This window comes from Pteronotus mesoamericanus, unplaced genomic scaffold, assembly GCF_021234165.1.
Source record: "Pteronotus mesoamericanus isolate MK-2021 breed Mesoamerican mustached bat unplaced genomic scaffold, CSHL_Meso_final scaffold_174, whole genome shotgun sequence".
Lineage (NCBI taxonomy): Eukaryota > Metazoa > Chordata > Mammalia > Chiroptera > Mormoopidae > Pteronotus > Pteronotus mesoamericanus.
Window position 1 is genome coordinate 21,787,837 of NW_026555309.1, and position 27,502 is coordinate 21,815,338.

Here is a 27,502-nt window from a genome sequence, read left to right on the forward strand (position 1 = left end):
ATGGCAGGAAGTAGTATACAAGAAGCGGAAGTAGCATGCTCCAGGGGCGGGGGCTCCAACCGGACCTGGAGGAAAAGACTCGTGGAGTCGGTGGGAACTGGCAGCGAAGATGAAGGTGAAGATGCTGAGTCGGAACCCGGACAACTATGTCCGCGAAACCAAGCTGGATTTACAGAGAGGTGAGACAAGTTAGTAGAGAGTCCGTCAGGCTTGGGTCTGATCTGGGCTTCCACCGAGGAAAGCTGCTGGGAGACTGGCACTCTCGTCTCGTTCTTTCACTGCTCGCTTTCTCCAGTGCAAACTTTTTTCAGATCAGGCCACATGGGACAGCGTAGCAGGTAACTTCTCTTGAAGTCCTCTTTAAAAGAACTTTCTCTAGTGGTTAGTGGGAAAGTTAGCTGTATGGAGAATGCTTCTGCTCCCCCGCCCCTCTCTCAAATTGTTCTCAGGTTCCTGTTGAAACATGCAACTTGAATGAGCCAAACTCGTGGGTTGAGGAATTTACAAATTAAACTGGCTTCTTTAAACCTTTCTGCTGCCCTAACTTCTGATCACTTTACTGCCTAAAATTACGTACGTCTGGATGTAGGAAGAGACAAATGTGAAACCTGAAGCCATCAGTTTTATCAATTCAAGGATTTGTAAATGGTTAAAATGACGTTAATGAGCTTTGTTTATCCGTATAGGTCTGTTCCCTCATTGATATGCTGACTGCTTATGAATTAATCATATAATTGCTCATGATATCTAAATGATAAGGGACCAGTCGTATGTGAACAGGCTGTTCTAAATGAAGAGAATAACAAGTTCGAAGGCCTCTATAGGGAAAAATGACCCTGGGGGCCATGTCATCGGAGTTTGAGTAAGGGATAAGTGATAGAAGATGAGGCTAGAACAGTATTTCGTTATTTTCATTGAGCACTAGAGGTTATCAATATATATGCGAGTATTGCTAAGAAGTAAATATCTACTCACAAGATGTTTACAGGTAGTAACAAGGCAGTGAAGTTTCTAGTATGTATTAGGTTATGTCACTTGGATTTGATGTCATTTCTATTTCTTGAACCTGGTCCCATCTTCCTCTCTAGTTTTGCCAGTCATTACTTTTCTCACAAGTAGTTTACATTTACCCTTGCTAATCTGAGTGCATTTCAGGCATTTTCTTAACGCAGGAATGAGTGAATGGCTGGTTGGTCATTGAATCTCAATGTTAAAAGGTGATTAGTTATCTGTTCTTGGTGTTAAGGGTCTTACTTTTTATAAGAACTTCCTATTTCTTTATACTTGATGATAGAAGTGTTAATAGCAAAATGGAAAAATAGAAGTTTTGGAGCTCTGTAAAACATAAAATAAGGAAGCCATTTGCTATCATTTTTTATTCTTTTATTCTTACTTAGCTGTTATGTCCTTGTAAATTTTTTGCAGTATTCAAATACTTACTTGAGTTCTTTGATTCATTGACCTGGGGGAGACATCAGATAATCTCTATTTTTAAAATTCCATTGGTTATTCTGATATATTGGTTGACAAACAGATGCTCGAGAAAGACATGTAAATAGATGCTATGTGTTTGTCAGCTATGATAGCCTTGGTGCTTGTGGCATATAGCAGATGTTCCATATGCACTCATTGACTGTTTAATGTTGATTGTATGAATTTAGAGGTGGCAGTGATTGTAGTGATTTGAAACACTTTATAGAAGACATGAGATTTAAGCTGAATATTTTTAAAGCATATGTAGGGTTTGGCTAGGTTAGGAGGAAAGTTGGAGTACATTCTTGGAGGGAAGAAATGACTTCTCCAAGTATTCAAGAGTAGGAAAGGCCAAGGCAGTTTTAGGTGACAGTGAATAAACCAGTTTGACTGGAGCTTCAAAAAGTGCATGAAGTTGGAGAAGTAGATTGGGACCACATTGTGGAAAACCAGAAAGGAGGTTGAAATTAATTCCATTGGTCAGAGGACACTAAAATGGATTTTCTGGCCTATTCATTGCAGAGTAGGAAAAAACAAATAATACTTCAATTTGTATTTCTTATTTTAGAAAATAAATTAATCTTTATTTAGATAATACTTATATTGACACTGACATTCCCATTTCAGGAATATGTTAAATTAGTCACACACTGCATTTGGTACTTCAGGTTTCCCAAGAAAAGACTAGAGAGTTGACAAAGGTGTGCTTGCTTCTACCTTTAGAATAGTGCAACATATTATTACAGTTTATATTAATTGGGGGATTATATTATTTTAAATAACAGAATCTTTATAATTATAATAATTTGTAAAGTGATGAGGGGAGCCATAAAAATCTGTTTTTCTGCAGAGGTTCCTTGGTAATATATGGCAAAGTTCGTAGAAGAGTTGTGGAACATAATGGTGAATTAAGCATTGTAACATTTGCTGAATTTTTCTGTAGCTATGAATACTATGTAGGAGTTTTTATTTTAAAAAAAAAACACACAACCTGCTACTTCAGTATCCATTTTAGTGATGAGTAAGGAAGTGGTTACTTTTCAAAAAATATCTTGTGCTGTGGCAGATCATTTTTTAAACATATATTTAGAACTGTTTTCATCATTTAAAAAATTCCTGAAAATGATGTGTCTTCTATAAAAATTAATTTTTGACTACACATAAATATTGCTTAACAGAATGATCTATCTTGTTGAGGTTTTTTAACTATTAAAATTATTAAAATGCCAGATAGTTGTAGGAAGAGCTGTAGATATCAGAGTAAATGGAAATTTTCTAAACATATTTTAGAAAAACCCCTTTATTAAACGGGTGGATGGGACTAAAACTAAATATACTATAAATAAGAAACTACGGATGTCTTCTCTTTGGATCCTCTTGTCTTTGTGAAGGCAGGTAGTTCCCACTTTGCACAGTACCATTTTAACTCAACCAGTCCCACTCTTTGACATGCTCACAGTGACATGCCACAAGTCACATCTGTTACCAGAAAACTGCAAAATGAGGAATTGGTTCTGGTACATCTGTGTTCCCAGTAACATAGTACCATAGATTAGCAAGGTCTGCCTATATTTTTTTGCAACTGCAGTAGCAATTAAAACCCAACATTGTAATTAAAACCTTTGAATAGTGTTAGATTGAGATTTTAAAAAACAGCACCTTTAATTACATGCTCTCATTAAATAAATTCTCTGTATGTGTGTGTGTGTGTGTGTGTGTGTGTGTGTATAGTTGAGTCGCAGAGATCTGCTCAAAAACTGTTACTAATGGGTCAAACAGTCAAAAGAGTTTAAAGACTACGAAGAGTTTGGTAGGGAGCCTTTGAAAGTTTTTGAGCCCTGGGTGGTGTGTCTCAGTGGATTGAGCTCCGGTCTGTGAACAAAAGGGTCACTGGTTTGATTCCCAGTCAGGGCACATGCCTGGGTTGCTGGGCTAGGTCCCTGGGGCGGGTGGGGGGCGCGAGAGGCAACCACAGTGATGTTTCTCTCCCTCTCTTTCTCCCTTTTCCTCCCTCTAAAAAAAAATAAAATATATTTAAAAAAAAAGTTTTTGAGCATGGGAATGACATGCAAAAAGCTGTGTTTTAGAATGATTAATCTGGTGATAGTATAAACTGCCATCAAATAGCATAGGGATATTACAGTAGTCAAATATAAAGTAATATGGGTCAAAACTAAGTTACTGGAGGTAGGAAAAGAAAGAATGAATAAGTATTTCTGAGATAGTATAAGTAGAACTTCAAGTTTTGGCACTGGGGAATGTGGTAGATGGAATACATAAGAATGGTTGATCTGTAACTTTGATTGAATGTTGGGTATAGTACTATCAATACCAGAAACTTCTGAACTTGTAGAAAATTTTTATAGGAATTTATTTGAGCCAAACTGGCAATTTCTGGGAAGCAAGATTTCAAATGCTCAGGCGAATGACATTTTTGCAGTTTCTTTTATATGGTTGAAAATAATTTGTGCTCTCTTGAGGGTGGTTAAGAGTATTTCAAATGTGTGTAACAGAAACAAATGGAAAGAGTTTGCTTAAGGCAAAGATAAACTGGTTTACTGAAGACTTTACTTGCCTGAGGTATAATTAATTACCTGCAAATTATTTGCCCATTTAGGAATTTGTGATCAGATCACACTGTGAGATTGCTTTGTGTAGAACCTCTTTTTCATCCACAGGATCATTAACGGAGTCAGAAGAGACAGCAGGGTAGAGTCATGGGGTGAGAAGATACATGTACTTTCAGACATTGAGGGTATTAACTGTGACAGCACGTTAGGCAGCACAGCATAACAGTTAAAAACATTTATTCTGGAGCCCAGCTGCCTTGGTTTGAAACCTGACTCCATCACTTCACAGGCAAGTTGCTGCTCTGTACCTCAGTTCCCTCATCTGTACGGTAGGAAATAGTAGTAGAACCTAACCCGTAAGGTGCTATGGAGATTAAATGAGTTAATAAAAGGTATTTGTCCCCTGACTGGTGTGGCTCAAGTGGATCGAGCTCCAGCCTGTGAACCAAAAGGTCGTTTGATTCCTGGTCAGGTCCCTGGTTGGGGGCCTATGAAAGGCTACTTATAGGTCTCCCTCTCTTTCACCCCCCCTTTCCCTCTCTCTAAAAATAAATAAATAAAATCTTTAAAAAATTATTTTAAAATATGTAAGATATTTGCAACAGTGCCTAGCACATGGCAAATTCTATTTAAAGTAAACAAACAAGCTTGGAAAGTGTTGAGTAAATAGTAACTATAACCATAATTACAACAGTGTTTGCCTGTCACTACATTGACAGCGCAGGAGATTAATAATATTCCCTGCCCCACTAGATGCTTAGAGTTCAGTTGGGCAAACATGCACTTGTTTTGTGCCAGGCACTGTGCTAGACATAGGAGTACAAGTGAAGAATGTAATGGAAGCCCTGCCTGTAAACACTCACAACCAGCTGAAGGATGTAGTAGGAGACAAATTGTCCTGCCTGGTGGGCATCCCCCCCGGAAACTGGAGGGGTTGCAGGTTCAGTTCCCACCCAGGGCACATGCCTGGGGTGTGGGGCCAGGTCCCTGGTTGGGAACGTGCAAGAGGCAACTGATTGATGTTTCTCTCACACATTGACATTTCTCTCCGTCTCCTTCTCCCTCACTTCCCTCTCTTTAAAAATAAAATCTTTTTAAAAAATAAGAGCTGTGTTTGTATATAGGGTCTAATTGTTTTGCAAAATATATGCATTCTATGTTTTATTGGCAATTTTGGGAAGGTTTCTGGACGAAAGGTCTTCTACTTTCATATTCTTCACAGTGCTGGGCATAGATCGGTGTCCCGAACAATGGTTTATTGAATAACAAATTGAATGATTAGCTAAGGAAGACCACAGGAAATATTAAATGTGAATTGTTTTTATTAAAAGGAGTCATTCTCATTTCAGTTCCAAGAAACTATGATCCAACCTTACATCCTTTTGAGGTCCCACGAGAATACGTAAGAGCTTTAAATGCTACCAAACTGGAACGCGTATTTGCAAAACCATTCCTTGCTTCTCTGGATGGTCACCGTGATGGAGTCAATTGCTTGGCAAAGCATCCAAAGAGCCTGGCTACTGTCCTTTCTGGGGCATGTGATGGAGAGGCAAGCATCACTCTAAACATTGATATTTTAAACTAAAAATAGTTGTATTACAAATGTTCTTCCTTTAGTTTTGAGTTACTGTGGGTTTTAATTGGTTTGACTTCATTTTTATATGTTCCATTTTCTTTTAATTCTCAAGACCGAATTAGTAACTTTTGTTGTTTCTTTTCTAAACCCAAGAAATTAAAAATGTAGTAGCTTAAGGCTTAATTTGATAGTAAATAATAAAACATGTTTATAATAAAGATTTTTAGTGTGAGTTTTATTAATAACAGGATGTTAGTAATGATTCAACACTTATTTCCCACTCTGGCAAAGAAAGCAAGCTTTGAAATACTTTAAACTAGAATCAATAGAGTATTTAACAGATTGAATGTTCTGCTTGTTGGTATACTTATCCTTAATGATTGCATTATTTTAATCCAGAAGATTTGCTTTTAGCTGTCTGGTAGAATGAGTCATAGCTTTTTCAGTGTTGAATTTATTTTTCTTGGAATGTAGTATTCCTGTGGTTGAACATTTTATATTTACAGTTACTGAAATCTCCTGGTATACTCTATCACAGGTTAGAATTTGGAACTTGACCAAACGAAACTGTATCCGTACAATACAAGCACATGAAGGTTTTGTACGAGGAATATGTACTCGTTTTTGTGGGAGTTCTTTTTTTACTGTAAGTATAATGCAATTAAGTTATTAACTCTTTTCAACATGTGTAAGACTGATCTAATTGAGTATTTTCTGAGTTTATATATTTCTTCCAGGGCTCTTTTGGAGTTTCACAGTGCAAAATAGCTTACTAAAACCTTGGAAAGTACTAGTTTTCTTTGTGTAATACAGCCTTCCCCAATGCTTCTGTATATAATTTTTAAATAAATAATTACTTAATATAATAGTGAAACTAATATCCTATAGGATACTGAGATGTGGGATTAATGCAAGGTGAGGCTAGAAAGGTAGTTTAGTTTATTCTGGAGGATTTTCAGTGCTAGGAATGAGGAAATTGTACTGTGTCAACAGTTGTAAATCATTGTGTGTTGAGGGGAGGTAAGATAAACATAACATGAAGTTTACCATTCTAACCATTTTTAAGTGTACATTTCAGTGGCATTAAGTACATCATATCGTTGCACATCCATCACCACTAGCCATTTCCAAAATTTTTTCATTTTCCTAAACTGTTAACTCTGTAGCTCAATAAACAACTCCCATCCCCCTTGACTCCAGGCCTTAGTAAATGCTGTCCCACTTTGTGTCTGTGTATTCGACAGTTCTAGGTAGCTCATATTAGAGGAATCATATAATATTTGCCCTCTGTTCTGACTTATTTCGCTTAACAAAATGTTCTTAGGGTTCATCAATGTTTTAGAATGTGTCAGAATTTTCTTTCCTTTTTAAGACCGAATAATACTCCATTGTATATATACACCACATTTTGTTTATTCATTCATCCACCGATGGACATTTGGTTGCTTTGCCTTTTGGCTTTGTGAATAATGCTACTAAGAACACTGGTGTACAAATTTCTGAGCTGATTGAAACTTTTTAGCAGGGGCATGACAAAGTCTCAGCTGTACTTTGAAATGATTAATTTGACAGCAATGAGTGATCAGTGTGGAGGCTGTTTTAATAGTCTTGTTAAGCAATAATGAGTCAACACTGGGCAGTGAAAACAGTGGAAATCAGTTCGTAGGTTTAGAAACATTTTGGAGGTTTGACAGGCTTGGTAACTGTGGGATGTCTAAGAAGATGGCGCTTTCAGTTACAGACATGGGGAAGCCAGGAGTGTCAGAAACTTTAGAGGAGAGTGAGAATGGGAAGGATACAGCGTGATGAGCTGGACTGCCAGTGGGCTGTTCAAGTGAAGGTGTCTATTGAACCTTTGCAGATACAGATCTGGGGCTCGGGAGGGAAGTCAGAGTTAAACGTGGAAGCATCAATACAGAAATAACTATCGAAGTGATGGTAGGGCATCACTAGGGAGAAGTGAGGTGGGAAATACAGAAATCAGAGATGTCAGGGAAAGAGCCTTGGAGGATGCCCACCTTTAAGAGTGGGGAAACTCTGGGAATAGCCAGGCAATCAGAACCTGTGAATGAGCTTAACGTCCCAGAAGGAAGGGATAGTTGGTTATGTGAACTACTGCAAAGGATGATGAGAACAAAGGCTGAGAAGAATATTGTAGGAATTAGACCTGCGAAAAATTGAAAGTTAAAGGTCTTGTAATTCTACTCAGTTATAACACTGTTAGAAGTTTGATGTATATGTTTTCAAATGTTTTGACCTAGACGTGCAACCTTTTGTGTCTCTTTACACACTAACCAACTTGTAAATCTTCCTTTTCTTTATTTGGTGATGGCTTTTTAAAGAACAAGTTGAGTAGCATGCTTGGGTGCAAAACCCAGATAGTAAGGGAGTAATGAAGGAAAGAAATGACTTCTGGGAAACATGAAAGTTATCTTTAAATATTTGAAAGATTGTCATGTGAAAAAAGAAATGGACTTATTTGTTTCATATAGGAGCCTTAGGAATAGATGTTAATGTTAAAAGTAAGGAAAAACCTATTTGCTGTCAAAAACTAAAATAGGCTACATTGCAGAGCATTTAGTAGCTTTTCACTAGAGGGGTGCAGACAAGTTTCATAACTGTATGTGTATATATGTTATTGAAGTTATTGGGTGGGAAGTTGGAGCAGACTGTAGCTACACTTCTTCCAATTGGTTATTCTTCTGGATATATTGATTAGCTTAATATTCCAGCTGGAGGATTTGCTATTTTTTTAAATGCTTAAAAATGAGTAAAGGCTGAAAATGTTTTATATTCACTATTCATTTTTCCCTTTAGATATTTTAAAGTAATGTGTGCCTGGCTAGAGATGACACACATGTGAAAACTACTTAATGGCATAATTTCAGTGCTTAATGTTTCAAAAAATGTTTAATATACAGTGTTGCAAAAGATAAACCTTTATTAAATTTCATAGTACCTATGATATCCCAATTTGTGGTACCAACAGGTCCTTCCTCAGCTTAGTCAGCTTGGAGATGAGATATTCTTAGCCAGGCACATTCTTGTTTGGCTCCTCCTTTCTACAAGATGTTACCTTTCTCAGGATTGATGGTCTGCTGAAGCTTGTACTCAATAGAATTGTATAGAGAGCTTATGCATTTACAAAGAGGATCAGTCTTGAGCTGGCAGACACTGTTTATCAAAAGCTTGATTGAAAGAAACAGTTTTCAGGTAGGGTGTTCCTGATTACAGTTTATCCTGTCTTCCACAGATGCTAAAATATTCCATTGAGTCAAGCCAGATCAGCCAAGACCTTGGTACCTTGATAACATTTTACTGGCTCCCAATACTGGTTTCCAGAATTGAGTTTTGGTATGATGCCAGTAGCTTAGATTCAGGTTGTTAATAAAATAAAGCCCTATCAAATACATTTTGTCTGTTAGCATCCTCAACAAAAGAAATTTCTGTCTGACCTTAGAAGTTTAGTACCCAAACTTCTCTTCTAATCACTTATTCCATTCTAATATCATAAGTACAATGAATTATTTCACAGGAAGTGTTTCCCTTTTTGAATTTGCTACAAGAGCTAAATTTATGCTATTTCTGTAGATGAATACATGATGTTTTTAATCCCAAATCAGGTGATATTTTGCATTCTGTTTTGTAGTTTCCCCTAATATCTTGAATGTATCTGCAACATACCCAAGTCCAAAAATCCAGTTTGTTGTCTTTCCCTCATTTGAGCTAAGATGCCAGCAGTTGTACCCATCATTGCTTCTTTACTATGTGTACATCTGTGAGCACAATGAAAAGGCAGATGATGTCTTTACTAACATTATGAAAATAGTTTTGACCTTATGGACCTCTGAAAAATTCTTAGGGTCCCTCAGAGCTCTTTAAGTTCAGTTTGAAAACCCTCAGCTCAGTAGTTTCTGGAGTTTTGTGTAAGGCAAAGAAGGACTTTACTTATGCCAAGATTATAAAAATGTCTTCTCTCTAGTGGTTCTCTTCATTTTTCACATTTAAAATTATCTGGCATTTTATTTTTATGTCAGGCATCAAATTAGTTCAGTTTTTTAAGTGACCACCTGATATCACAAGATCATTTTATTAGAATCTGTTTTTCTCTTTCATTTAAAATGCCAAAATTATTAAAATACACAGTTGGGTTTTTTTGCCATTATGTATAGCCTAACTTTATTCCTACTCTCATTTACTTTTGCCCTACTCATACTATTTTATTTTTAATTTTATGTACTGTATGTCTTTGTTCAAAATCTTTACTATAAAACAGGGTGAGATAAATGCATGAATAATTATGATACTGGACAATATCAGATGTGTTGATTTTAAAGGTGGAGATGTTCATGGTTGATGTATATGTTGGCAAGTTTATAATTTGTAACTATTGTTTATTATCATCATCATAATAAATATTGTTAGGTTGGCGATGATAAAACTGTGAAGCAGTGGAAAATGGACGGACCAGGCTTTGGAGAAGAGGAAGAACCACTGCATACAATATTAGGAAAGGTACAAAAATAAGTTGACCCATACTTTGTCTGTTAAAATTATTCTCTTTTCAAATTATTTGATAATTTGTACTTCCAAAAAGAGGTAAATAACAAATCAAAGACTTTAGACTATAATAATTGACCCATTTTAAGCACTGTTTAATGCAGTTTTGGTCCTTTGCAGCTAAAGAATTCAAACAGTTCTTTGATGCTCACTGTAGTAGGGTTCAATTCCTGTTTTTAGCTAGAGGATGCAAGGAGACGTTTTCTCTAGCAAAGCCCTGGGGGGCACATCTGTAAGGTAAAAAGGTCAGAAAAAATAGTGCTTCAGTTTCTCTCTGATTTATATTGTCATAGGCCTTACACAAAGCTGAGAATGTCTAGCTTGAAAGAATCCTTTAGGAAATGAAGAAATGTAATAATATGGTGATGCTTTTTGTATAAATCTCCTTCATACTTCTTATGACATTGTTCTGCAAATCAGGTGATTTAGTTATAGCTTAAGTATAATTAAGAACAATTGGTTACCAGTGTTTTATAATGCTTACATTTGATAGTAAGCAGAATTCTAAAATTGGACTGAATCTTTAAATATATGCATTTTAAAACTCACTTTGTCATTTCACTGTTATAGTTAGTATATATTTAGGTGCTGCTTTTCAGGTTTCAAGTTCTCAATGTTCTTAAAGGGATTTGGAGGTGGGGTATGAGTATGAGATGGAAATAACTTCCAGGTGGTTAAAAAAATAGTAATTTCTGAAACAAAATTGGCTTCATACTTATAAAATGCTTTTTCCCTAGAAGTTCCAAAAGATTTTTTTTGAAATATTCAGTCTTACCTCTTCCTCTGTGATATAGGTAGTTCTAATTGTGAAAAAGTTTGTAGGACTGCCTTTATGAATAGAAAATAATTAGAAGCCTGCAGATGCAATAAGAGTTCTTAAAAGCTTAAAGTATTGGCTAAATACAGGGTCCAGCACAAATAACGCCCCTTTCTCATTACAAAATCATAAAGCATGTGACTCGGTAACAAAACAGTATCACACTCAAGCATACCATATGACATTTTAGGTGAAATGTTCAAATTGAAACTATAAATTATCTCCCTGGCTGATGTTGCTCAGTGGATTGAGTGCCAGCTTGATTCTCAGTCAGGGCACATGCCTGGGTTGCCATTCAGGTCACCAGTTGGGGGCGTGTGAGAGGCAACTCTTTCTCTTTCACACGCGATGTTTCTCTCCCTCATTTTGTCCCTCCCTTCCCCCCTCTAAAAATAAATAAAATCTTTAGAAGTCAAAAACTATAAATTATCAACACCCATATTATTATCCTGCCAACCACACTCAAGCAGGCCTTACTTCTGCTGGACGCTGTATTTCTTTCTTTTTTTGCAAACAATTATTACAAACAATAGTACAAAGGCAGACTTTAACCTGGACCTGACTAGATTAATCACTTACTTTAAGTGGATAATATCAAATTCATAAGATTTTATTGCTTTCAACAATATTAGCATCCACCCTCACCAGTTTTATTTTTCTCTCTAAATTTTAATCCAGTTGTTGTTATCTATGTTTCTATCCAGGAAGTCAGTGTTTTATTTGGTAAATGTGGAGTGAAGTTTTTTAGAAATTACCTTTGTATTTTATTAGATCCTTCAATAACCTAATGATGATTTAAAGATTGCTTCAGTGATAAGTTTTCACACTTAACTAAATGCATCCCATGTTAATATTTTTTCTTTTTTCCAAAAATGTATGATAGGACACATCACTCTTTATGATACTGTTTCTCCTTTAAGGGCCTCAAAGAAGTTTCTTTGTGAACAGGGGTTTTCAAAAAAAATGAGAGAATAGATAAATATAGTTAAAATATTATTCTGTAGACTTGAAGTAGTAATGAAAAGATCCATTTATAACAACCTCTTTGCTTTTAAAGACAGTGTATACAGGAATTGATCATCACTGGAAAGAAGCTGTTTTTGCCACATGTGGACAGCAAGTAGACATTTGGGATGAACAAAGAACCAGCCCTATATGTTCAATGACTTGGGGATTTGACAGTATATGTAGTGTTAAATTTAACCCAATTGAGGTAATGTTTCTTTTTGAAATATTTTTTGCTTATTGTTTCCTTATTATTTAATAATTTCAGCTCTGTGTAGCAAATGATTAAACATGTGATATAGTTTTTCTGAGTTTTCATTGTGTTTCTGGCCTTTGGTCAATTTTCCAGATTATATCTGAGTTCTGACACCTTCGATAGATCTCAACACATTTGTCTGCAGTTTAGTCCCAGATACCAGTATAAGCAGCGTTAGAGGAGGGAAGGGTGTGTGCCTGAGCGCAGGGGGTAGAATTCAAGCAAACACTGTACTGTGACACTTGTTTAACTCATACCTTCAGCACTCTTGTACCACAGAGTACATCATTGCATCTTAAGGAAAATGTTAATTTTAACTCTCTTGGAGGTCAGAAGAAGAAGAAAATGAGCATTGTTTTCATTATTTATTTGTTAGTGGCAAGGGCACCAGTAATATGCTTAATAATATGCTTGATTATTGTTCTGCATGGTTAATTAGTTACATTTTACTTTTTTAAGAAGTATGAATTGTGATCCCTAATTGCTTCCAGGTCTAAGGGAACAGTTGGAGATTGGCTACTACTTACCATTTAGTCAGGCCCGGATTTAGGAAAAGAGGCCGCCCTGCAGGCTAAGCTCACCCTCAGACTCCAGGTCTTCTCAGGAGCTTTTTCTGAGTGTATAACTATAGAGGCTAACTCATGGCCCAGGAGAGACTCAGTGGAGATGCTTTTTCCTATAGAAAGAAAAAGAAATTGCTGCATGTGTAAGCTGATTTTAGAAATTACCAGGAAATTATCATGTTAATAGTATAAGAGAAAATCCTGATATGCAAGTATTGTATCCTCTTGGAGACCCATGCTGACAAAAGGGAGGGTAGAAAGGCCAAGTCAAAGTAGCAAGGTATACACATTGTATGATGCGTTGGCACATGAGGTGCTACCTTGTGATGTGATCCTGGACTTGTAGTGCTGCTGGGGAGTCAGTCAGAGGATATTCTTCCTGCCCCTGGCATGTAACCTACTGCCAGCGTGCCTTTGACCTTATACAGTCCAGACTTTTTCTCTAAATTTGTTTCTTTATTTTTAAAATGAGATTAATTATATCTTTCAGTGTACTTCATAGGTTTATTGTGAGTATAAAATGTGATAATGTATGTGAATATCTTTAGGAGGTGCTATCCAAGTTTAAGATGGTGATGTTATTACTATTTTAAAAACAGGCCCTGGCTGGGTGCTGGGTTGGTTAGAGCATTGTCCCTATATGCCAAGATTGTGGGTTTGATCCATGGTCAGGGCACATACAAGAAGCACCCAATGAATGCATAAATAAGTGGAGCAACAAACTGATGTTTCTCTTTCTCTCTCTCTCTCTCTCTCAAATCAATAAATTAAAAAAAAATTAAATTTAATTTTAACAGGCAGTACTGATTTTTTCCTTCTCTGAGGGAAGATCTTTTGCTTCTCTGTTTTGGTGGACACCTGTGTCAGAAAAACTGATGGGCAGCTCTAAAATTATAACCATTAGTGATGACCAGACAACCATGTTTTTCAAATTTGCCTGTGTAATAACTGTAATTGTTTGGCTGTGGTGTTGTAGTTTTATTTTTTTGTAACCTTATGAACTGAGTGGTAAAAGCAAATGGTATGCATGTCTCTTATCCTGTGTTAAACTTAATGGAAAGGGCATGTTGCTGTGGACAAATGAAGTGTATTTTTCTCCTCCAGTTATTAATAATAAATTTTCTGTTAAAATATTGAAGCTTAGAATTCTAATAAAACTAAGTGTTTAGTAAACTAAGCATTGCCACATTTTACAGTGTGGAAATCAGTTTTCAGTCCAGGTGGAATTTTTGTTTTGCTTACATCAGAGTCTTTATATCTAGAAATGGAAACTGGTCAGACCTCGGGGTGACATAACGAAACACCGAGAAAGGCTGAGAGGAGTCACTCACTAGGAGAAAGCCTCAGAGAGGAAGTGATTTGAGAGAAATGTTTTGGAGGTCCTGATGATGTTTTATTTGAACTTGTATACACATGTAGTAGGAGCTGGCCATACAGGTATTTAGTAAATGAGACATGTTCCTCTTACATTTGCAATAGAAAGTAACTAGTAGGCAGAAGCCAAGAGTTATTAGTGTCAGGAGCCCTGAGTTAGGAGCAATGGTGCTGCAAAGGGTAGGGTTCAAGGCTTCACTGGTAGCCAGAGAGCTTATTTGCACTAAAAGCCAATGCTTGTATAACTACTTTGCACATTTATAACTGACTTAGAAATAAATGTTTGAAACGTCATGAAACAACTAAAGAAAGGACAGGCCTAATTTATACAGAGAGTTAACATTACCCGAGGACATGTTTAACTACTAATAAAGTAATAATTTATATAATTAGAAAATATTGCCATGTAGATACTACCTTTTAAATGTCACTACGTAATGCTGCTTGTTTGCAGTAAAATTGGCCAATTCCCCCATTGCAGTGTATGTTGGTACAACTCTCTGGAAAACAATTAGCCCTAAATATCAAAAGCCATAAATTTTTAAATGGTTTTTTGATTAAGTAATGCCACTACTGAAATTTTGTCTGTAGAAAAAGAGCTAAAAGTATGAAAGTGTTTATTGAAGTATTTATAATACTAAAAAACAGAAAACAGATCTAAGTTGAAGAATGGATAAGTAATATATGTTGTTATAGAATACTGAATTATCTGTATACTATCATTGGCATCTACAACACACATGGGAATTTAACAGTGAAAATATTTAGGTTGTTGAGATTATGAGTGATTTATTGTATCCTCTTAAAATGGACTTTAATATTATAACTTTGCATCCTAGGCATAAATATTAAGGGTGATTAAATCATTTGTTCACTGAATGGACATGGTTTGCTGCCAAGCCTGGCTTTAACTGGTGCTTCTTATTTTTAGACATTTCTCTTGGGAAGTTGTGCTTCTGACAGGAATATAGTACTATATGATATGAGGCAAGCTACTCCTCTGAAAAAGGTGAGTTTCAATTTATTTTCTGCTTTATACAATTGTTAATGCATTCCTTGGTAGATTGAGTGACAGAATACACAGCAAATGTTTCTTCAGAATTAAAAAAAAATTTTTTTTCATAGAGATGTTATTAGAATCCAAAGAGATCACAGTGACATTCCCTCAGCTCCCTTTTACTTTTTAGAGACCCTTATTTCTACTAGGTACTGTATTCTAGTCTTCTCTGTGGCTTCCATAAGCCAGTCAATTTTAGGCATCTAGTTAGTACTTCTTAAACTGAAAGTTCTTTAATTGAAATTGTTGCATCCCTTCACTTCAGGCCCCATGGTTATCATATGACAAATATAGTATTCCAGAAAGTTTTATAACATTTATATAACCAGCTTTATTTGTTTAGTTACATGCTGACAGGTACTAGTTTGACATTTTGTTTAGACAAACACTGTCCTGTTCAAAGTGACAGATTTCCCAATAGTGCTAAGCAGTCATTCCAGGAGTTCGATATCAAAGCTAATACAATCCTAGGCTGACTCTAAGGAAGAGAAATATCGTTGGTAAAGAGAGGAGTGCTAATAGAAGAATTGTGAGCATCCAGGAAGCGCTAGGCGGCGGCGGCGGCGTACCAGGAGTTCATTGTCAAAAAAAGTCCACATGTAAAAGAAATGCTTTTAATATTTTTGTTAATCCTAAATCATTTTATAACATGTAATAAATTTAGAAATATTAGGAGTAGAGTATATTCATTGAGGTCTGAACTTGATAAATATGGTAACCTTTCCAAAGTACCACTTTTATCATCTTATTCATGTCGTATAGTGGGGAGATCCTCCATGAACTTTGGTTTTAAACTTTAAGCAGATAGCCTAACCTGTGTTTCTCCTATTAATGGTGATATTAATAACAACCTTGCAGCACATTGGTGAGAATAAAACCTAATACTTTAAGCAGTTAGCAGAATGCCAACATGTAGTACTAGTTTAATAAGTAATAGTTTTCTGCCCCATCCCCCGCCCCTGCCTTCCCAATTTTTAAATGGTGTTCCAGTGCCTTTAGGTTGAAGAAAAGAGCTGTAGCCTGGCTCTCAAGGCCTCCAAGACCTGGTCCCAGTGTGTATTCCATTTATTTATTGGTTTCAATCATAAGGCAAATATAAATAGGGGTTGTCACATGCAGGTCGCCTCAATGGATGCAGAGGTGCTGTTTTCTATTATTTCTTTGTTCTGTCTACTAGACTGTGTTCCTTTCATCCTTTACAGCCTAAGTGTAGTAGTTCTCAACCAAATTATACTCCCTTACCGGGTGTGTTTTTGGAAATGTGGGAGGAGCGTTTTAGGGACTGCTAACTAGCATTTAGGAGGCAGGCGCCTGAGAGGCTAAACATCCTAGTGGACAGTCACACACAGGAAAAGATTGTCCTACCCAAAATGTTCTTCTTCACAAGCTGTATAATATATTGGTTCTTCACAGGTTAGTTCCAGTCATGCTTGTCTTTTGAAACTTCTCTATTTTAACTCTAAACTCGCCATTAATTTTGCTTCTGATTTGATCCTTATTTATTGGTTCATTATTTATATTTTAACTTTTTTATATGTCTAATTTTTCTGATGAAATTAAGTTATTTGAGGTCAAGGGACTATAATTTATTAAACATTTTTTATATTTTTTCACTATTTACCACTCTGTGTGTTTGTAAAACAATAATTGATTTCTTGTTACTCAGGGTACTGAGCACATAATAGGTACTTACTAAATATTTGCTTAAGTCAATGAGGAAAAAAAGGAAAGGTAATGAAGTAGGGCATTTATTCATTTTAGAGGGAATTGACTTTATAGTAATAGGTTAGTGTATACTCCTTTTCTCAGGTCATCTTAGATATGAGAACAAACACGATTTGTTGGAACCCTATGGAAGCTTTCATTTTCACTGCAGCAAATGAAGATTACAAGTAAGTTTCCCTCCATAAAACTTCATTATTTCTCTCAGAAATGGCTCAGTTTTATATTTTACTGATGAAATGTTTCCTATGCAGAATTTCTTCATATATGTGGGAAAACGGTCATTTGTTCTAACATACACACATTCTTTCTCTCTCTCTTTCTCTCTCTCTCTCTCTCTTTTTCCCAAGTTGGAGAAGAGCTTCATTAGAAAAGTATTCTCGGTTTTTAAAATGATACAAAGAATTGTAAGCTATGACCTGTGGACCAAATCCTGTCTGCTGTCTATTTTGGTAAAGGTTTATTGTAAGATAGCCACACTCATTTATGCACTGAATATGGCTGTTTTTGTGCTGTCAAGCATGAGCTGAGTAGTCAGAGAGACGCCATGGCCCTCAAGGCCAAAGATGTTTATCTGCCCTTTTACAGAAAAAGTTGGCTGATTGTGATGGAGACCATATAATGACCAAATCATACATGTTTCAATAGAAATTAAAAACATCTGCCTACAAAATTTGTAGCTCTTCAGGTAGCTGATACTCATAATATTTATGCAATACTGTTAACTACACTACAGACTTTATTCCATCACCAGTTCTAGGGTCCAATGCAGGATCGCGTGTTACATTTGATTGTTATGTCTCCTTCGTCTGCTCAGTCTTTGACTATTCCTCAATCTCCCCTTGTCTTTCATGACCTGAGTACTTTTGAAAAGGACTGACTTGTTAGTTATTTTGGAGACTGCCCTTAATTAGGACTTAACTGATGTTCCTCATTATAATGTATTTTCGGTAAGAATACCACAAAACTGATAAGCCCTTTTTGGTGCATTGAATCAGTGTTACTCGATGTCATTATGTCTTATTACTGGTGATGTTAACCTTGATCGTTTACTTAAGGTGGTATCTGCCAGGTTTCTCTGCTATAAAGTTACTGTTTTTCCCTTTTGTAATTAATACATATTTTGGGGAGATAACTTTGAAATTATGTAGGTATCCTATTTCTCCTCAAAGTTTTGCTCACTAATCTTAGCATCTTGAAGTGTTTTGATGTTAGGAACTTGGTCACAGTAATACTGTATTGCCATTGTCCATTGTACATATTGGCTCATTTGAAACATTCATTATTCTTTTAGCTGTCCATTAAGCATTTTTAAACCTCAATAGTCATGCAATTGTTATTTTTACCAGTCGTGCCCAAAGTATAGTTTTCTAATTTTAGTACAGTCTTTGAAAAGCTGTACTCATATCACCGATAGGAGTATAAATTAGTGCAACTTTGTTAGAAATCACTTGTCAACTCAAAAGCCTCAAAAATATTCATGCCTTTGGACTTAAAATCGAACTCGCAGGAATCAGTCTAGATTTAATTAAAATCATCTCATTCAATCAAAAATTAAGTGTTAAAAATTCAAATGTTGGCATTTCATTTAAGAATTATTTATTAATAAATGAATTTAAACAAATTATAAATTATTTTAACTAATTTAAATATGCAACCATTAAAATAGTTTCAAAGATTATTTAATGATTAAATGTTCATAATATGCTACATGGAAATATCAGAATATGGAGCTTTTTTTCATAGCTCAGTTTTATTAAAAGTATACATTTAATTTGCATGATAAAAAGATTAGAAATAATTGCTTTCTCTGGCAGCATTAAAGGTAAGTTTTGTATTCTGTACTTGTTTGAAATTCCCATTTTCTACAAGATTGGTGTTTATAAGGATGAAAGTGTGTAAATGCAATCTTAAGGAATAATAAAAACAATTGACATTTTTCCCTATCTCTTACCTGCTGTGTGAAGAATTGAGCTGTTTATTTAGATGTGCGTTATTTAGCCATTGGTGTTACTTTCACTACTGTCTCTTAATACTGCATATGCTGCTTTATTGAAATTTGTATCAAATAATTAAAAATCCTTTTACAGCTTATATACTTTTGATATGCGTGCACTGGACACTCCTGTAATGGTGCACATGGATCACGTGTCTGCGGTGCTCGATGTGGATTACTCTCCCACTGGGAAGGAGTTCGTGTCCGCTAGTTTTGATAAATCTATTCGCATCTTCCCTGTGGACAAAAGTAGGAGCAGGTATGTTACTGCCAATAAATCATTTATTTTTATTCATTTTTTCCGGTCTTGATCATCATTTACATTGGCTGAAAGGCGGTTCAGCTGTGTGTACTGTGACAGGGCTCGCACCCTGGTATTGCAGCTTGGAGTACTGCCTCTCACTGTATCGTCTCTGGGCAAACATCAGCCTGCTGGGCAGTTTCTTTCATTAAAAAGGATATTGTATTTATATAATTTGTGGATGTGAAATTTTAGTGTTTGCCTCAGGGTAAAGCATTTTATTTTAGAATTATTTAGTACACTTTTTAAAATAAAGACTTTTTATTTTTTTTATTTTATAGCAGTTTTAGGTTCCTAACAAAATTGAGAGGAAAGTACAGTGATTTCCCATACACCCCCTACCCCACACATGCTAGCCTCCCCCATGATCAACATCACTCACCAGAATGGGACATTTGTTACCAAGGATGAAGCTACATTGATGCGTCATAGTCACCCCAAATCTGTAGTTTACCTCAGGGTTCACTCTTGGTGTTGTACATTCTGTGGGCTTGAACAAACGTACAAAATGACATATATCTGTCATTGTACCAAAACATTAAATTTTCAAAAAATTTTAATTTGATAGTAAATAACTTAGGTGTCACCTAATGCAGTTTAAGAGCAATTAATAATAATACCTTCCATTTTGTTATTTTTATTTATTCAAAATCAGCTTTTATACACTGAGGTAAAAATACGGAAGAGCAAAACATCGGTTGTCATGACCGTTCTCCCTCTATCTCACTTAGTAGGTATGTGTCGTGGAATCATCAGGAGGTGGGCAGTAGGAACTCAGCTGTGCCGTACGCTGTGTGTCTATCTGCTTTCAGCACATGGAATGTAATTCTGGTGTTTAAGATGTGTTTTGTACAGCTTGGCTCTCTGCTGCATATTATACGTTACTGAATGTGGTATACATTTATACATCTATCTTGTAAAATTATATATTTTTATATGGAGGTAGGTTACAGAAAACTATGGCATTTTAAGGTTTTTAAGGGTGCTTTTGACTGCACTTGATTTTTGCTTTACAGGCTGACTGTAAGACCTAACAGCTCCTTAAAGCCTCTTGGTTTACACAGCACTTCTACACACATTCTCTTTAATCCTCAGTAAGGTCGTATATGTGTTCCTGGAAACATCTTCAAAGCAAATCCAAGTAAACTGGAGGAAATTTACCCATGAAAAATAATGATAATTTCAGGGTTTTGGTGATGCCACTCACACTTGAAGATATGACCATATCTATTTTAATATATTAATAACCTGGAAATTTAAAAAGTATATCTAAATAAATATTTTCTCAAAAATACAATAAAATATATGTACACACAATAGATATGTGCATAAATGTGTGTGTGTGTGTGTATTTTACTGAATATGTGTGGTCTTGCTTGATGAAATTATAATTGTTCAGTGGGGAAAGGGGGACCTGGTGGAAGATAACAGGGAATGACTGCAGATAGTAGAAAAGAAAAGGAGAAAAATGGGTAGACTCAGGGATGGGAAAGGACGGAGAGAACCTGTATAATGCAGGTGGGGGGCGATGATCTGGACTAGAGGGCAGCGGGGAGCTGGTAGAACAGTTTACCTGGCTTCATAAACACTGATGGTAGCAGAGGATTTTTCTCGGACCCTTCCTTTACAGAAGCTAGAGAACACTTAGTTTGGTGGTGTTACTGCAAAAGAGTAGAGAAATCTTACCATTTTAATGCAGTGATGAGAATTTTAATCATTACTTTTAATCAGAACTGTCATGAAAGTTGTTGGGATTACTCAGTCAGGCAAGGCAAGGCTGGTAGTTTACATTCTTCTCACCTCTGGAAAATATTACCAATCAAGGGAATGTGGCCCTTCATTTCCTCACACTAGAACCTCCAAGGTAGTAGGGACAGTATTTTTCCAACAGAATGAATAAGTAGACACACACACAAGAAAAAAATGATAAAGACACAAAGAAAAAGTAAGAAATGGGACTGTTTAGGCACATGTAATCCCACAGGCCAAGTAGCTAAATTCAATCTGAACTACTCCAAACCAATATGAACAACTAGCTACAGAGTTCAGATTATTCTAAAATTATGTGACGTACGGAGTTCCTGCAACCCATTTTCAGGGAATTGTCTGCTGATATCAGTTGGAGGTTTTATAATATGTCTTACTTCCTGTTGGGTTTAGATATAAGTGGTATCCCTCTGACCTTTGCCTTCATTTGCTTGAAAGCTGGTTCTCGTCTGTTACTGTGTAGTCTGCTCTAGTTTCCTGTCGTTACAGATGTCAGATGACATGGGCAAAACTTTGAATGATCTGTATTTTAAAAATATTTTCCTTTGACCTTAAAATTGTTAATGTGTATTTTTAAAGTAAGTTTTAAGTAGATTCTTTTAAAAACTACAGTTAAATTGATATTAATAACTAAGCAACCAAGTAAATCAATTGCTTTCCCATGGAACAATTAGTGTCTATCATATGTACAAGCAAAAACATATCTAGAAATTTTAAACTCTGCATAGTTTACCAGTAAGGAGGATTCTAAGTTGGTTAAGTGACTAACCATTGTATTTGGTCTAATATCTGAACAGGTTATTTTTAATGGTTATCACAGCCTGATTGAATTTCCTAATATTTAAATTCATTATGTGGTTATGGGGGAAAAGGGAGACTCTTAAATATGTAGAGATTATAAGAACTGAGTCTTGTAAAGGCAGAGCGTTGAGAGGATAAGAAAAAGCAATCTATCTCCTCTATTTTCATTTTAATAGGATGTTCTTTCTAACCATTCCCCCACTTTTAGAAGTAATTCATTCAAGAGCTCAAAACATATCTCTTCGAAACAGCGTAAAAGGCTAGCTTTGTGAGTGTACCTCAGCTGCTTTTGTAGATAGGAACTCTGATTTGGTGATTACATATAGGTTTTCTTTACTGTGCGGTTTGTTGAGCTTATTTCTTTTCTCTCAAGGAGCCTGCATTTTGAATCATTTTTAATCCAGATATGGAAAACTTATTTCTCCAGAATTCTCATCTTTTTTTTTTTCTGACCTTATTTTTTACTTGCTTTTTAATGCTCTCCTTCACATTTCCCAATATAGTATCTCCTGTGAATTCACTTACCATGTTTCACAGCCTTTCCAAATAGGTCTGATATTTGACATCTCCATTTATTAAATGATTCTTACATCAACTCATCAGACACTTCTGTAGCCCTCCCTTTCATTTCACACATGTTCAATCAACTCTCACTTCAATTAGTTAAGCTTTTTAAACAATTTGACCAGTACAAAAATCAGATACTGGGATCAACATATGAGGATGTGTTCTTTGAATACTGTTGCATTTATCTTGTTTTCCTATAAAATTAAGAAAGAATGATGGTTGACCAGAATTGATTTAGCAGGTGGATGGAGGCTTATTAAAAACAATCTATATCTTATCGTTACAAAATTCTTCAGCTTTAACATTTTATTTGTGTTATATGCCTTTAGTTATTCTGTGAACTTTTCTGGGCATCTAGTTTTGCTTAGTTTGTTTATATTTTCTTACTGCACTGTAACTTATCTGAGAATGGCAATAATTTTTAATTCCCCAGCCTTTAGTATAGAATCTTTTTTAGTTTGGTTCAATAAAAATAAAAATGAATTTTAATTTCTCTTATACTCAAAAATAGTATTCTGAGAATTGCTAGGCAGTGGTTCAAGAAAATGTGTATCAGAATCCTAAAGGTTTTAACTTAATTCTTCCATAGGGAAGTGTATCACACAAAGAGAATGCAACATGTTATCTGTGTAAAATGGACTTCTGACAGCAAGTATATCATGTGTGGATCTGATGAAATGAACATTCGTCTCTGGAAAGCTAATGCTTCTGAAAAATTGGGTGTGGTAAGAGATCCCATTTTCTTTCATTGTCAAGTAGAGCTAGTTTCTGATTTATTGGATATCATTATATTGTAAAGAGAATTCATTTGAAGTGCTTTAGGTAGTTTGATCACATTGGCGTAGTTGTAGTAAAAAGAAATGTTAGCACTAAAACAGACAAGGCTGTATTGAGATTTACTTTCTTTCACGTCAGAGACACCTTCAGAAGCCTTTGTTAATTCAGATGTTGGATAGTAATTTGAGCCTTCTCGATTCTTTGTGCTTCCCTTGAGGTAGGGTGAGAAGATGTAAGGACTAAAAGCTCAGAACTTAGAGCACCTCTTTCCTCGTGTAGTAGTCTGGCAGGCTAAAGGCTGCAATTCACTGCAGGTTCTTTTAAAATTAAAGACACAGTGAAACACTTAACTTAAAAAAAATACAGAAAGCTTCAGACATCAAAAAGACTCAATGAAAATGTAACATGTCATCATTGACCAGCTACCTCTGGGTTATGGGTTTCTGGCTCTTTGTGTTTTGTTTTTGATGTTTTTTCAAAATGTCTCATGTTTTATCTAAGAAACATAAAGAGTGTTTATATCAGAAACATATTAAGTTTAAGAAGGAAAGGTTAAAGGTGATTTATTGTCTGCTTAGCACTGGTAGAAAATCACAAGATGATAAGCGGTAATTAAAGACAATTCTATTTTAGGTTTAACGAATGCTAAGTAGTCTCTGCCCTGGTTTCACTTCATCATTAAATGTTCCTCTAACTCTTATCATCCTTCTTTGTTAAACAAAGGCTAGTTATTACCACATTGAACACTTAATCTTTTCTGTTTCAGTAGTTATTTCTACAAAAATAAAAAATTGAGTGATTAATTTGGGTGGCTCGCTATGTTGTTTATGCCTAGGGAAGGTCCAGCTCGCTCTCCCCATAGGCCTGCTCCCCTCCGCACAGCTCCTTTTCATTGCTGGCATCAGTCTGCATTGTCAGCATGCTGCCTGAAAGCGCAGTCAGTGCCTGTGGCCCTGGTACTACTGCTGTAACCGTGCAGAGGGTAGAATTACGTTGGCATTTCTGGTTTCATGTCATAAAAGTGTAGTTTGAGGGGAAAATTTGGGGTCCTCCTAGCTTTGTTACACTGAAGCAAAACAGAGAACACAATATTCATTAAAATATCAAAATGCATTTTTTTCAGCTTACATCACGAGAAAAGGCAGCCAAAGATTATAACCAGAAGTTAAAGGAGAAATTTCAGCATCATCCTCAAATAAAACGTATTGCTCGTCACCGACATCTACCAAAATCAATCTACAGTCAGATTCAAGAACAGCGCATCATGAAAGAAGCTCGTAGACGAAAGTATGTTTTTGGGGCATTTGACACTATCTCAGCACCTTTCTCTAACTCACCTCTCCCGTCCCCCACCCCCCATATCACCAAAAAGAAACAAACAATAAAACCTGCCTTTCAAGGGAATAATTTATGTGCTATTACATATTTAATGGGTTTTTTTCCTAATAAAAGGGGAAGCAACAGTCATATAAAATTATGAGAATTTCTAATACCTATTTTTGAGACTATGTTTAAAGGACAATGAAAATTACTTTTATCAAAATAAGAAAATGCTTCTGTTTATACTAGAGGACTATTGTAAATAGATAATGCTTTTAAAAATGATTTCTAATGTAGCTAAAAGTAAGAGGTATTGTGTGCAAAGAACTCATAGTGCATATTTCTTAAACAAAAATCTTTCTAATATGCTTCATCATAACATTTGGATCTAACATTTTTTACTCTAAAGCACCACCAGTATTTCACCTATGGAATAGTCTTTGCAGTTCTTGAATTCATGCAAAGTATTAAAGAAATTCTAAAGTGGAGTTCTTTTTTAATTATACTATGCAAATGATTATTATTTTTGCTACAGATGAATAGATGTTGGGATTGAGTCCCTTTTAAATATTTTTATCAACTGTGGCACATTTTTTTAACTTATAAAGGACATTGATTTGTAATAAGAGAAGTAGCAAGTAATTAGGTTAACAAATGGGTTTTTTCCCTAGCTACTTTTTACCTTTGTGAAAACTTCTTTTTCAGTGAGTGATTTTTCCAGTCAAAGAAAATGCCTCGTAATTTTTTTTGAGAAAGTTTTCTTTAGTTAATATGATTTCTCATAAACTCGCCTAAATTTTTGTGTTTTTTTAATCTTATTCTAGGGAAGTGAATCGTCTGAAACACAGCAAGCCTGGATCTGTGCCAATCGTGCCAGAGAAGAAGAAACACATAGTGGCAGTTGTGAAATAATATTTGGTGTATTCCTTCCCATGCTGATGTAATTATTTGTTACCTTTTGATTTGAAAACTCTACAAATAAAAATTCAGTTAATCCTTCAACATCACAGGTTTTAACTGGCCAGATTCACTTAAATGCATAATTTTCTTTTTTTCAGTAGATAAATAGTTGGCCCTTTGTATTCCTGGGTTGTGCATCTACTGATTGAACCAACATTGGTCCAAAACAGTATTTTCTATCAAAGTTTGGAAATCCATGAATGTGGAGGGCTGACTGAAGTTATATGGATTTTCAACTCCTCAGGGTTGGGCACCCCTAACTGCTACATTCTTCAAGGATCAGCTAGCTGTACTGGCTCTACTATAACAGTTTAGTATTGTATGTGTAAACCTTTATTTGTTGTTCATTTTAGCAGCCCTGAAAAATTATCTTTAAAAGGTGTCCTGGTTGATAAGACTAACATTTTATCCTTAATCTACTTTCTTATTTCATTGAAGTATACAGAGTATTTGCAGACTTACTTTTGCTGTTAGAAATTGCAAATGTACTTTAGCTCTGATCTATTATTGTAGATACTATACAGTTAAATTGTTGTATGAGACCAAAAATCTCTTGTGTTACCTTTAATACTACTTTGAGTAATTACTGCAATGATTTTTCCTAGGATTTCACATAACATGTACAGTAATTATGCCAGCACATTTTCCAATGGAATATATTTTCTGTGCTTTATATTTGGCTTTTGAAACTTTGAAGATGATCACCTTGCATTTATGGAACTTTCATAAATAATAATTCATGATAAAGTCAATAATAAAACATTGTTTTTCTCAGCATTGTAACCATTTCTGCTAAATAATTTCTCTTCAATCTAAGTTGTAAATAGTTCCGTGTTTTTTGAAATCATCAGCTTAGTAAACTCATTATAAATATATATATATATATATATATATATATATATATATATATACCTGAATTTTAGGAAATTTTAAGTAAAGAAGGCATTTAAAAAATCCAAAGAAAAAAATGTTATTTAAGAATACATATACTTGTAGTAAAAATAAGAGATGCACAGGGATTATAAAAATCTCAATCTGGAGAGTGGTAGGAGGATATAGTTAAGGTGGGATACACAAGAGACTTGAACTCTTTAGTGAGGTTAATATCTTAAGCTCTGTGTTCTATTTTTTATGCTTTCTTGGCATCATTTTCTTAAGGCTGAGAAGAGATCAACCATCTTTATCTTTTAATCCGTATGATTTATTGTAGGCCTCAAATTACTTGACTTTCAAGGTGAACCAAATTCTCTGGTGAACTTATACAGCTATTAGTTTGGGTGTGGTTTCAAAGACAGTATGCAAGTACTGATCCATAAACATGAGCCTGTGTGTCAGTTTGAATCCTTTAAAAAACAGATGCCTAAATGGGGTAAGACATGCAAGAAATTTATTAAAGGGAACTGCCTGAAAGATGAGGAAGGAGCAGTAGACAGGGAGAGCCTGCCTTCTGTACTGTAGGCTGGACTCGAGCGTGGGTAGGAAAGGGGACTGGGTCAGAAGAGCCTCAGACTGCAGTGCAGTTCTAAAACCACTGGGCCAGGCTGGTGGAGTATCCTCAGGCCAAAGTAGCTTGTCAAAGGATTCCTATGTTGTATAAGAATGGGCCAGCAGTAGTACCTTCACTGTACTCAGTCATTTGAAAAGATGCTCAAAGTCACTAGTCATCAGAGAAATGCAAATTAAAACCACAGTGAGATACCACCTTATACCTATTAGAATGGCTGTTACCAATAAATCCACTAACAAGTGTTGGCTGGTATGTGGAGAAAAGGGAACCCTTGGCAACTGTTGGTGGGAATGCAGATTGGTGCAACCACTTTGGAAGGCAGTATAAAGTTACCTCAAAAAGATAAAAATGGAACTGCTCTATGACCCAGAGACTCCATTTCTGGGAATATATCCAAAGAAACAGAATAGTAGTTTGAAAGAATACATGCACCCCTATGAACATTGCAGTGTTACATACAATAGCCAAGATTTGGAAGCAGCCCAGGTGCCCATCTTTGGATAAAAGAAAAGCGGTGGTTCATTTACACAATG

The 27,502-nt window shown here is 35.6% G+C and overlaps 1 protein-coding gene across 1 annotated transcript; it reads left to right on the top strand.

The window, feature by feature from the left end:
* Positions 1 to 16: 16 nt before the first annotated feature.
* Positions 17 to 26,180, top strand: DCAF13 (DDB1 and CUL4 associated factor 13). Its single transcript, XM_054590357.1, has 11 exons — positions 17 to 179; positions 5,393 to 5,592; positions 6,158 to 6,265; positions 10,045 to 10,134; positions 12,054 to 12,209; positions 15,126 to 15,203; positions 17,061 to 17,143; positions 19,064 to 19,228; positions 22,995 to 23,130; positions 24,306 to 24,469; positions 25,327 to 26,180. Exons 1-11 carry the CDS (start codon positions 110 to 112, stop codon positions 25,412 to 25,414), a joined length of 1,338 nt encoding a protein of 445 aa, XP_054446332.1. The 5' UTR covers positions 17 to 109; the 3' UTR covers positions 25,415 to 26,180.
* The last annotated feature ends 1,322 nt before the right edge of the window (positions 26,181 to 27,502 follow it).